This window comes from Cutaneotrichosporon cavernicola (genome assembly GCF_030864355.1).
Source record: "Cutaneotrichosporon cavernicola HIS019 DNA, chromosome: 2".
NCBI lineage: Eukaryota > Fungi > Basidiomycota > Tremellomycetes > Trichosporonales > Trichosporonaceae > Cutaneotrichosporon > Cutaneotrichosporon cavernicola.
In genome coordinates this window covers 2456938-2469253 of record NC_083394.1, presented here as the reverse complement: position 1 = coordinate 2469253, position 12316 = coordinate 2456938, and the positions used below count along the sequence as shown (strand labels likewise).

The 12316-nt window shown below is 52.2% G+C and overlaps 4 protein-coding genes across 4 annotated transcripts; 2 read left to right on the top strand and 2 right to left on the bottom strand.

Moving 5' to 3' along the window:
- Positions 1 to 1681: 1681 nt before the first annotated feature.
- CDC48 (uncharacterized protein) lies at positions 1682 to 4908 on the top strand (the record flags this gene model as incomplete). Its single annotated transcript, XM_060598035.1, has 16 exons — positions 1682 to 1699; positions 1864 to 1913; positions 1964 to 2056; positions 2102 to 2118; positions 2161 to 2244; positions 2284 to 2362; positions 2409 to 2515; positions 2563 to 2639; positions 2684 to 2806; positions 2863 to 3806; positions 3850 to 4075; positions 4121 to 4175; positions 4213 to 4265; positions 4311 to 4615; positions 4663 to 4848; positions 4896 to 4908. The coding sequence occupies 16 exons, from the start codon at positions 1682 to 1684 to the stop codon at positions 4906 to 4908; spliced, it is 2430 nt and encodes an 809-aa protein (XP_060454868.1).
- Positions 4909 to 4984: 76 nt separating this feature from the next.
- Positions 4985 to 5786, bottom strand: CcaverHIS019_0209630 (uncharacterized protein; the record flags this gene model as incomplete). The annotated part of the gene is made up of 7 exons (XM_060598033.1): positions 4985 to 5018; positions 5073 to 5146; positions 5195 to 5252; positions 5304 to 5446; positions 5492 to 5561; positions 5641 to 5684; positions 5730 to 5786. 7 exons carry the CDS (start codon positions 5784 to 5786, stop codon positions 4985 to 4987), a joined length of 480 nt encoding a protein of 159 aa, XP_060454867.1.
- A 329-nt stretch (positions 5787 to 6115) lies between these two features.
- Positions 6116 to 7229, top strand: CcaverHIS019_0209620 (uncharacterized protein; the record flags this gene model as incomplete). The annotated part of the gene is made up of 8 exons (XM_060598032.1): positions 6116 to 6186; positions 6228 to 6258; positions 6295 to 6370; positions 6417 to 6486; positions 6527 to 6584; positions 6715 to 6751; positions 6809 to 6902; positions 6992 to 7229. The coding sequence occupies 8 exons, from the start codon at positions 6116 to 6118 to the stop codon at positions 7227 to 7229; spliced, it is 675 nt and encodes a 224-aa protein (XP_060454866.1).
- Positions 7230 to 11145: 3916 nt separating this feature from the next.
- On the bottom strand, positions 11146 to 12089 carry GLC3 (uncharacterized protein; the record flags this gene model as incomplete). The annotated part of the gene is made up of 2 exons (XM_060598031.1): positions 11146 to 11315; positions 11372 to 12089. 2 exons carry the CDS (start codon positions 12087 to 12089, stop codon positions 11146 to 11148), a joined length of 888 nt encoding a protein of 295 aa, XP_060454865.1.
- Positions 12090 to 12316: the final 227 nt, after the last annotated feature.

The window sequence follows — 12316 nt, the reverse complement described above, 5'->3', positions numbered from 1 at the left end:
CACTCGGCCTGTATGATCAACTTCTTCGCCCTCGACGGCGGGTGCTTTGAGCCAAGGGTTGGGGTCGTGCCAGAACTGCTCGAGAGAGTCGAGACCTAGTATTGTGGACGGGAGGCACTCCTGAAAGATGTCAGTCGCCCACACATCACGTGCCTACAATGAGATTGTTGCTGATGTTCAATTCCCTCAAGTGGACAAGATCTCCAATGGCTGCTGGAAGAGAGAGCAGTTGGTTGTTGCCTGCTGGATCAGCAAGTGGACTTGTGAACGTCACATACGGAGACTGAGGACCGTCAAGTTGCGGATCTCGAACAGTGCGGTCGGGAGACAATGGTCAGCGGGCCGGGGGATCATGCTCACGTGGTCAGCCTATTCTGGCTCAGGAAGACGCCAATGTTGGGCTGCGTTCTCGTCAACGACATGGCACCGGTTTTGCTGCGAGTGAACCGACGGCTAGTGGAAGAGTTCTGCGGTACAGGGAGCCCCTGGCGCATGTCTGGCACCGGGTGTAAGGATCCACGAGAGCTGTCAAACCCTGGTTCACTGATGCCGTTCATCCTGGAGAAGAAAGCTGCAGAGGCAGGCGCAGACTGCGTCCGCGTAAAAGACCGCTCGCCCAGCCTCAGGAGTTGGGACGGTTGTTGTTCTGGCGTAGCTGCGAGTGAGGATCGTGAAGCCCAAGGACTCCCTGAGCCAGAATTTTGCGACGGCGATTTGGTCGACAAGGTGACGAGGTCGCGGAGATCTCGGATGTTGGAGGAGACAGATTCCAAGCCAAAGCCACTGCTGGTCGGTCCAGCACTCTTAACAACACTACTCACGAAAGATTCAGGTCGCATTTTGCGTTGTCTACGCAGTTGGCGACCATGCTCTCCATCCACTCGTCACTTCCTGGTCTTCCTCTTGGCAGCGTCCGGGATGGGCTGAACTCGGGCTCGACACCGCTTGAAATGCTTGTCGACTGGTTCCCTTGACGGGCATTGCTGTAAGGTGGAGATGGAAATATCTGGGGAAGTTCTTCGTAATCGCGGCGAACAGGCCGCGGGAGACGCGACGTCAAAGGTGCATTGAGGTCCAGCGCATGCAAGGTCGCGGCGAAGGGTAGTGGGCGTGAGGGAATCGAGTCCCAGTCGGGCATGGGTTTTGAAGCGGCTGAAAAGGGATCCACGAGACCCATTGTGACAGAGAGCTGGATCAAGGTGAACAGCGTCGAATGTGGATGACGAGTCGAGTAGAAGTAAGCCAGAGAGATCCAGAGACCCAAACTGATGTTGTCAGTTGTTGCCCATGTCATCCGTTTCCAAGTCCCCGTGCACTGCACGATAGCATTCAGGCACTCCATCAGTTGTTATTGACTGGGCGGAGTCAAACTCGCGTGTAATTACCTAAATGCTTATCCTCTTCCTGTTAATTACTTATATTGTGTTAAATGGTACCCTCCATTAATGACTGACGCGCATCGTCATCGTGCTCGGAATACGTCTACGTAAAGGAGCAAGCGCGACGGAGGCAGTCTATAGTCTACTCGCTGCTTGAACGCGCGGGCGTGTCTTGATCATCCCTGTCATCTTCATTCATCTTCATTCATCTTCATTCATCTTCATTCATCTTCCATCCTCCTCATCACTCCCATTTCATATCCTCTCTTCACTCTTCAACAACTACCTCTCCCATATTCAAGATGGCGGACCCCTCCCAGGTGAATAATCCTCTTCAAGCGCCTCTCTTTGCGGCGGAACCACTTCCATTTGAACCGCTTTCGCGGTTTGAAGGGCGGTACCTCAACTACTGTTGGCCCGGGACGCCTTCACCCCCGTCTCCCAACCTCTCAGAATGAACAACGTGCTGATACATCTTCTACAGCCCGTTGCTGACGACTCGACGGCTACTGCCATCCTCCGTCAGAAGAAGTCGTGAGTTCCCTACTTGAACTGTGACTCGTCGTTCCTGCTAACTACGTCAGGCCCAACCGTCTGATGGTTGACGAGACTACTTCTGATGACAACAGCGTTGCTGTCCTTCACCCAAACACTATGGAGACCCTTGGTCTGTTCCGGTTAGTGACCAACTTATAACGTTAGGCCAGTGCTGACTCTTTCAGTGGCGACACTGTCATCGGTAAGCGATTCCGAAGGTGGCGCGTTGTTGGCTAATTTCTAGTTCGCGGTAAGCGCAGGAAGGACACCGTCCTCATCTGCCTGAGCCAGGACGATATCGAAGAGGGCAAGATCTGCATGAACAAGGGTAAGCAACGCACCCCCACGAGGAGCTGACCTTGCCCAGTTGCTCGCGGTAACTGCGCCGCCAAGCTTGGCGACCTCGTCCACGTCTCGGCTGCCAACGATATCAAGTACGGCAAGCGGTAAGTCCATCCCATTCATTTCGAAGGGGCGCTGACGTGTGCGTAGCATCCACGTCCTTCCCTTCTCAGACTCGGTTGAGGGTCTTTCTGGCAACCTCTTCGACGTGTTCCTCAAGCCGTACTTCCTCGAGGCTTACCGCCCGGTCCGCAAAGGTTAGTGACTGCGACGGTGCTTGAACAGCACCAGCTAACAATTGCAGGTGACGTTTTCCAGGTCCGTGGTGGCATGCGCACCGTGGACTTCAAGGTCATCGAGGTCGACCCCTCTCCATACTGCGTGAGTTTGGTGACGATCTCCGGAACCCCACTGACGGCTTCCAGATTGTTGCGTCGGACACCGTCATCCACACTGAGGGCGAACCGCTCGACCGCGAGGCTGAGGAGGCCGACCTGAACGCCGTTGGGTACGATGACCTCGGTGGCTGTCGCAAGCAGCTTGCGCAGGTGAGTCTTTCGTTCTGCTGGTCGCGAACCGAAACCCATGGCTAACTACTCCACAGGTCCGCGAGCTCGTTGAGCTCCCTCTGCGCCACCCTCAGCTCTTCAAGGCTATTGGCATCAAGCCTCCTCGTGGTATTCTGATGTTTGGCCCCCCCGGTACTGGCAAGACCCTCATGGCTCGCGCTGTCGCCAACGAAACTGGCGCGTTCTTCTTCCTGATCAACGGTCCCGAGATCATGTCCAAGATGGCGGGCGAGTCCGAGTCCAACCTCCGCAAGGCATTCGAGGAGGCCGAGAAGAACAGCCCCTCGATTATTTTCATCGACGAGCTCGACTCCATCGCGCCCAAGCGTGAGAAGACCAACGGCGAGGTCGAGCGTCGTGTCGTCTCGCAGCTCCTCACGCTCATGGACGGACTCAAGGCTCGTTCCAACGTTGTTGTGATGGCTGCTACCAACCGTCCTAACTCGATCGACCCTGCTCTTCGTCGTTTCGGTCGCTTTGACCGTGAGGTCGACATTGGTATCCCCGACCCCACTGGCCGTCTCGAGATTCTCCGCATCCACACCAAGAACATGAAGCTCTCAGACGATGTCGACCTTGAGCAGATCGCCGCCGACACCCACGGCTACGTTGGTGCCGACATGGCTGCGCTCTGCTCTGAGGCTGCCATGCAGCAGATCCGCGAGAAGATGGACATGATCGACCTCGACGAGGACACGATTGATGCCGAGGTCCTCGACTCGCTTGGTGTCACCATGGAGAACTTCCGCTACGCGCTCGGCGTCAACAACCCGTCGGCACTCCGTGAGACTGTCGTTGAGATTCCTACCACCACCTGGAACGACATTGGTGGCCTCGACAAGGTCAAGCGTGAGCTCCAGGAGACGGTCTCCTACCCTGTCGAGCACCCGGAGAAGTTCCTCAAGTATGGTCTCTCGCCCTCCAAGGGTGTTCTATTCTACGGCCCGCCTGGTACGGGTAAGACCATGCTTGCCAAGGCGTAAGTGTTTTATCATGTCAAACGGTGACGCTGACGAAACCAGCATTGCCAACGAGTGCCAGGCCAACTTCATCTCGATCAAGGGTCCCGAACTCCTCACAATGTGGTTCGGCGAGTCGGAGGCCAATGTCCGCGACGTCTTCGACAAGGCTCGTGCCGCTGCACCATGTGTGATGTTCTTTGACGAGCTGGACTCCATTGCTAAGGCTCGCGGTGGGTCCTCAGGCGACGCTGGCGGTGCTGGTGACCGTGTCCTCAACCAGATTCTTGTAAGTCTGGAGGTCCTCTCTGAAGTGCAGGCACTGACACGTAAGACCGAGATGGACGGCATGAACGCTAAGAAGAACGTCTTCATCATCGGCGCCACCAGTATGTCTATCTTATACAGTTCTTGCTGACTATATAGACCGCCCTGACCAGATTGACTCTGCGCTTCTCCGTCCGGGCCGCCTCGACCAGGTGAGTTAAGATAAGCTGGAACGGCTCGATGACTAACTCTCTCAGCTTATCTACATCCCGCTTCCGGACGAGGCATCTCGTCTGTCTATTCTCCAGGCGACTCTGCGCAAGTCCCCTATCGACCCCCGTGTTGATCTCAACTACCTGGCCAAGCAGACAGCGGGCTTCTCAGGTGCGGACCTCACCGAGATCTGCCAGCGTGCAGCCAAGCTGGCTATTCGCCAGTCCATCGAGGCCGACATTCGCAAAGAGCACGACCGCAAGGAGAAGGCGGAGGCTGCCGGTGGCGACGTCGACGTCGACATCATGGACGAGGAGAACGATGTGGATGAGGTTCCCTCCATCACCGTGTAAGTCCAGAACCTACTACCCAATGGGCTCGGCTGATCATGCGCAGTGATCACTTCGAGGAGGCCATGAAGTTCGCTCGCCGCTCCGTCTCGGACGCCGACATCCGTCGCTACGAGATGTTCAGCAGCACGCTTCAGCAGTCACGTGGCTTCGGCAACAACTTCAAGTTCCCCGAGAGCGGGGAGACTGAGCAGGGCGGAGCTGCGTTCCAGAACGAGGCAGACGACGACGAGTGAGTATTTTGTCTATGGCCAGCGGTATTGGCGTACTGACAACCAGTCTCTATGCGTAACGTTCGATCCTCGCTGTTGACGCTTGTGGCCATGTAGAAGTGCAAAGTTTTCTAAGGTGGATGAATACTGTGACAGCTAGTCAACATGTGCTTTTCTGTTCTGTTCTTGGCTGAGCTCTTTCAGCCACCATCCGTCCAGAGTAGTCGTGCTACTTTCTACATACTGGAACTTGCCCGTGATACAAGTGTCCTGGGTGTCTTTGAGGAGGTGGGGAAGGTACAGCGGAGCGTCTGGCCACTGTACTGTCAGCTGTCAGGATGGTTCGAGAGGGTCCCAACACTTTACCATTTGCTTGAACGGAAGACAATGGGTATCAAACCACACTGGCTGCATCTCGTCAGATCTTAGGTGAGCTGAGCGCTGGAGAGATGAGAACAGAGAAAAGAAAACGCACTCGACAGGATGGCCGCTCCAGGTTCTACATGTGAAGAGGAAGATCTTGGCAAACACCGTGGGCCCTGCATGGATCGGGCGAACAATCGTCAGACGACCTCGGGGTTCGAGTTCGGAGACAGTCGTCCTGATGCCGCACTCTTCCTGCCCAGGGTCAAACTTGTAACACAACAGTATAGAACCACCCACCTCCAGCTCTCTTATCGCTGCATCCTCTATACTCTCTCCGTCCTCGACCTTGCCACCGAAGCCGTTCATGCTTGTGTCAATGGAGGTGGAACTTCCAACCATTATCAGTCTGACACCCGTCATCCGCCACACGTCCTTGGAACACTCACAGGTCTTGTCCAAAGCCCCGCCGTTTAAGTCCAAGGAGGATTTGCTTTCGAGGTCAGAGATGGGGTAGTGACGTTTGATAGGAACCCACCTCCCCGGTTATCGGAAAGACGAGAGTGAAACTAGTCCGAGCCGTGGTTTGGAGCATTGTCGCATCAAATTCAACCCAATGTTTGGATGGGGTTCGGTGCTCGAGCAGTGTACCAGTATCACTAGTGTCACTGCCGTTCATGATGATGAATGACTATTACCGACAAACCTAGTTCACAAACCTAACTTGGTGGTCTCTTCTAACTGATCCCTCACAGTGGGGCCCAACCGGAAGCGGAGAGGTAAGGTACTCCGCTTCCACCTGGCCTCCACCAGAACGCGTCATCTTGGCTCGCGTCACCTAGAGCTGCATCCTATTCATCCTCTTCATCCTTGACCACCTCACTCCATAACACAACACTCATCCTTACAACCGTTCCCAGCGCAATGGACGTCTCCAATGTGCGCTTCCTACCCGTGACAGGGTTCCTTCTTGCGAGCACAGCAGTGGTTACATTGTGAGCTTACATTCGTCACCGCTCCTGGCACCTGACTGTAGGCCTGTCTTGCTGCAATACATATATTCCACCGTGGGTTAGATGATGCGTTTGCTGCTGACTTGTCAGTCCATCGCGCTCGACTGGCGAGCTGTGATGAGGGGTTCACATGTATGGACCCCATTCACAACCTTCTTCTACGGAGGTGGGTCTTACATCCCACTCTTTGAGCCTTGATGCTGACGGTTCAGGAGGAGGCATGCCTCTTCTCTTTGACGTATTCAACCTCTACCGCACTTCAACTACGCTCGAGCAGAGCCAGTACGTGAAGCCCTTGATTGATTATCTCACGCCCTTCAAGCTTCCAAGATACTGCCGCGTACGCGTGGAATGTTTCTGTCCTGGCAGTTGTGATCCTGGTGCGTTCAATCGTGGTCCACCTAACTCAAGGCTCTCAACGAGCTCCCTGTGTTCCAGTCTCCCTTTCTCTTTCGACCTCTTCTTACTGCGCTCGTCTACATATGGGCTCGTGAAAACCCAACAGCTAAGGTCGACATCTTCGGTCTGATCAGCATCCCCACCAGGAGTAAGTTCAACTCTAGGCTGGCTGACTGGTCCTCGCCAACCTGAAATTGACGTCCAGTCTATCCGTTTGTCATTATCGCCCTCGACGTCGTGCAGGCGGGGCCAAGGAGTGCTCTGCTTAGCGTCATGGGGATCCTCACTGGTCACTTCTGGTGAGTAATGTCCGTCGTTTGCACCTCTGCTGCGCCTTTGTCATATCACTTCCTGTCCACCAGTACAGGTTCACATCCTAACATCACAGGTGGTTCATGACCGTGTACCTGCCGCTGCATGCCCCTCCTCATCTCCGTCGTCCTAACCCTTTTACCGTTCCGCGATGGTACCGGTCGTTGTTCCAGCGTCGTTCGCGCGTGACGAGAACAGCTTCGGTGACGAAGGCTACTGGCGTGACTGCCAGTGGCCCCAGCCCGCGGTTCGCGAATGCCAATGACGCTGTCCGGCATCGGTGGGGCTCTGGCCAACGGTTGGGCGCCGAATAGAGATTGCATGCAGATTACTGTCGGCTCAGTGTCAATGACTCAACTCAATTGTTATATAACTGCTGTGTATCGCAAAATTGTGTCAGACCTTCCGACCTTTGTAAATAGGATTCACAGCCGGCAACAGTGGTACCATTTATTCGTGCGTTGAGTGGTTGATCCGCATAATTTTCAACGATCAACCTGGATAGACAAGGCTTTCGGTACATGGTGAGAGCGTGGAAGATTTGGCGTGCCTCATAGTGCGGCCAGCAGTTCGATCCATTAGGACCATTATGGTTTTGTCTACATTTCAGCAACGCTATTGCTCCAACCGGAACAGAATAATGAATGAACAGAATGATGTATCGAGGTCAAGGGAATTGGGTCCACCAAGTCCAAGTTGAGTGTTGAAAATCTGTCTTCCAGAGTGTGTTCTCGTTCAACAACACTGAATTGACACTGAAAAGACGAAAATAATGGTTCAGAGTCCCATCCGAAGTCTCATCCGTAAAGCGCTAATATGGGTTCTAATGCCTCAGACAACTCGTGAGGACAGTGATGATTGTGCCATCTTGTAGCAAGGTCACTGACTTCTTCTTTGCCTTCTTTGGAACCTTCTTTGGTTCCTTTTTCAGTCCATTACGGGACCTCGGCTCGGTTAATGACGAGCGCGCTTAAGCCAGCTTCTCTTATGATCTCTTAGGAAACAGGAAAAGGCAGCAACCACTTGTAGTCGGTACCAGGTGGCGGGAATCATATATATGATGCAGTTGCAATCCAGTTGTCATGCTTTTGATTGAAATGTCTACGGCTTTTTGTTGTGAGCTACGCCGCAATGCCATTCGTAATTGGCCCTGCTGCTTCATAAAAACTAAGAGACCAAAGTTTAGTGCTCATAACGTGCACACTTTAGACCTGTTAGTCTGTCATGTAGCGAGTTAGTCTTCGATGTTTGATCTATGGATGTGCAACGGTATGGAAAGCTGACGACGACTTGAATAGCACAGTACGGAAGCTCATGGTCCACACAGCCATCTCCTTCTGCAAGGTTGGCAGCGAAGTACCCTACAGAAGGGGATGGCTATGCGGACCATGTTGACCTCACTTGCGTGCCATTCAAGAGACACACGAGGTGCCACTGTGTTGTTGTATAGTTATCAGGTCAACATGAGATGCTTATTGTGTCAGGTTTGATGGGGTTGTAGATGTTGCGGATATATACCTTACCTGGATTTGGACTTCATCTAGCTGGTCTTGGATTCGCGCAGCAAGAGTGAGTCTCAACAAGAGGTGTTTCGTTTCCAGATGTTCGCTCAGCATTGCCACTCCCATGACTGCGATGAATGGCAACGCTGTTAGTCCTCAGGACCTTTCAAAAGTATCGGTTAGATGGGGATCGGCCACATCCATTGATTAAGGAATACAAACTTAGATGCGGTTGCCTCTACCCCAGAAGACTACCCCAGAGAAGTCTAACACAATTCGTTGGACCTTAAGAGGAGTCTTAAATGACGTGAGAGTTCAAGTCTCTCTGCTTGTAGAACATTGGATCGTTTAGGAAAAGACCACGTCCACACAGACAACAGTTGAGAAACAGAAACTGTTTGGCAATAACATCAGTGCGAGGCCGTTGTGGTCTTCACGCACAAGCCATTGTTTTGACACGTAACCTCGCTACAACAACCGATTGGGGTGGTTGCTGCAACAGATCATTTTAGAGCAGCGTACGTCTGGACGGGGTCCGGTGTGAGTTTGCCACCAATGATTCTACAAAGAATGTCCGGTATCATCCCCTGGATTCTCAGTCAGCTGGAATGTCAACCTCAACATGAGAGCCCGTCTCGTCGTATTCCTGAAACGTTTTTCGCTATGATGAATCATGAGAATGAGACTACAAACAAGCAATACCAACTGGCTGGGCCGTGATTCAACTGGCACAAGACCGTCTTTTTGTTGTTCCACCCGCGGTTAAACTTCAAAAGAGCAACGCCAGTTAAAAAACCACGAATGTGTGATCCAGCCGAATAATGGCATGTATGGGAGGCGCGGAGCGGGAAGTATCGTTTCACAGTATTTATTCTCTCACATCGGTCCCTGATCATTTTTTGAAGATCGTCAGACCAGTTTCACCAAGCTAGTTTTGCGCCACGAGTTCTATTATTGCCGCATGTCCACCTCCAGTATGGTCTGTTCTTCTCATGTCCCATGCTGTTACTGAGGCATACATAAGAATAACAGGGCCAGGATAGTCTATTTGTGCCAATACCTATTATAGAGGACGACATCCCGAGTTCTGTCACCACTGCAAAAAAAAGAGTCTGTGTGCGTCTGAGAGGGCCAAATTACCCAGAGGAGAAATGATTGCCATGGCGACACGGAAATTCCTGTTTGGGTAATTATCAGCAGTCTGGTTCAAGTGTTTCCCTTTCAGTGTAGGGATCAATTACTCCGCATTGAACATCTGTAACGAACCCTCAGAATGCGAATCGCATTAGAGGTCGGAATTTAGATGCTCGTACTCGAGCTGTACCTAAGATAGGCACAGCTAGAAGAATTAATACCAGATTCACTACCTATACAATGTCATTAACCATAGCAGATACCTGTGTTTTTGGTAATCAGTTGTGCTTCACAATTTTCTGTCACCCTATTATATTGTGTGCATAGTATGTATTGATTCATAAATTTCTCAACCTCAGGTTAGGCAATAGTACATGTTTTTGGCCACTATACAAGTGGATCATGTTAGAGAGAATACTTGCGTCCCAATACAGGGACGGGCTGGCGTGTGGCTTTTCTTGCTGCCTAGATATCTTCAGGGGCCATGAGATCAAAAATCATGTGCCACGATGCACGACGATGCTCTGTTACCATCCATGCTTGTCTGTTGCAGCAAAACCGCGATGGATACTACTAGGGCCAATGTATATTTCAGACCTCGGTCAGGAATCGATTTTGTCTTGATTTCATCACTTTTCGGGACCACTACGTTATCTCCACGTCAAAGATGCGGTTGTCTTCTGGCTGACCCCTGCCGTTGTTTCTTTTCAAAGAATCAACTGCAGCCAACTGTACTTCATCCGCTTCCTGATGTACCGAAGCTCTTCTTTGGTTTCAAAATTGGAATATCGTTTGGACGATTTGCGATCACCAGTGTCTTTACAACACTTTTGAGAGTTCCCCTAGTTAGCCGTTTGGTACTATCTCGAGCTTTCTAAGCCTTGGTGGTGGAGACACCGCCCATAGCGATGCGCCTCAGCATGTATTTTCAACACCAGATGTCGATCATAAATCTGACCGCTTCATCAGGGATTATTGGCCTCGCAACCATTCTAACCATGTCATTTGGGGGCGAGAATAAGAGTCAAAAAGAAATTTGGACTGTCCGTGATCTGAGCGAAGACGAAGTGAGGAACTAACCTCGGAGTACCAGGTCGTGTTGGCCGGACAGGGTTGTCCTCAAGTTTCCTCCCGTCTACAATTTCAGAATACAGTTCCAACAGTATTACTTGATCCAAAGAATGACAACTCTGTTATGGTCTTCGAAGGGAGTTGTCATTCTTTGGATCAACAGTTCTCAATGTGTGCGAGATTTCAGTACTTGATTTTTGTACTTCCTCGCACGAGGAGAGTCTAAACAATCAGATGCGCTACAGATTGTTGTAATTACGTCTTAGAGGAATCATTAGAACTTAAGGAGATAAGATCCAAACCAGTTACAGCAAACAGCCCATATCAACAATACAATCTCCAGAATGTATCCAGGTAAAAAGCAGCACACGCTTCCGGTTTATGCTGTAAAGTGGCCATGACTCTGGACTCTTCATAAACTATGAATAATGGTTCGGGAGAGCGACAGAATGCTGTATATTCAATGAGAGTGATGTACGATAGATAAGTAGGCTGACGTTGGTCGATCATCAAAATCTTAGAACTACTTGGTAAGAATACCGTACGTGTGCGGCGTTGTGGCCCACCACGGCTCGTCAACAGGCATGGCGAGGTCGAACTCCGTCCAGTCACCAGCAGCGAACAGCGACGTTGCCGTGTCGCGACAGAGATCGCAGCCACCCATGAAAGAAGGCCAGATGACGTTCAGAAGACCTTGGGTGTGTCAGTTGTCGCACCGGGCCCGCTCCTTGCCGAGGGATTGTACTCACGTTGATATACAGACATGAACGTTCCTTGGGAGCGATGACACTTGACATGCTCGTACACGAACCAGCGACCACCGGGCTTGAGGTACGTGTAGAGCTCGCGGATGTTCTTCTCTGGTTCCGGAATGCTGCAGAGGCACATTACCGTCACGATGGCGTCGACGCTACCCTTCGCGATGAGACCAGAGGCGCCAATGTCCTGAATGCCCATAGGCACGACCTCGTAACGCCCTTCGAGACCAGAGTCACGGACACGTTGACGGAGTGTAGTGTGATGATCAGCGTTGGGCTCAATACCGTAGGCCTTGTCGACACGAGTGCGGTAGCCACCGTCAGCCTTGTTGTTCGCGTGGTCAAGGAGGTACTTGTCGGAGAAGATGTTGACCCAGTTGCCGCTACCAGGGCCAATCTCGATCACTGTGCCACCAACACCCGCTGGAAGGGGAGAGTCGCCATCGTCAGGACCGACAATCGCTCCAGCACGGACTCGGCCTTGTAGAAGAGGCACGACGCGGGCTTCTGCTCCTTCGCGCACCACAGGACCCGCAAACCGCCAGAGATTGGCGAACCAGATGTAGCTGAACTGGTCGAATGATGCCAAGGCCCCCCACTCGCGGTCGCGGAGGATCTGGAGGAAAGTTGATGGGAGGTATGCGGCGGAGAGGCCGAGGAAGAGGATGGGCTCCCACAGGCCGTAGAGAACGTCCACGGCGTAGACCATTGTGGATGGTGAAACAGGCAGTGAAGAAGGAAGGGATGAAGTAGGTTGGGAAGGAGAAGAGAGAAGTCGAGAGCTTTATATGGTTTTGATTGAGGTGGGCTTACATCCTATTGAGGATCCGGGGCCCACTGGCACCGGCATCTTCAAACACCGACCTCACGTGTCCTTGGAATCTATCTGCCTCCACGTGCCTCCAATGGTAGTTTCAACCAACGCCAGCACCACGC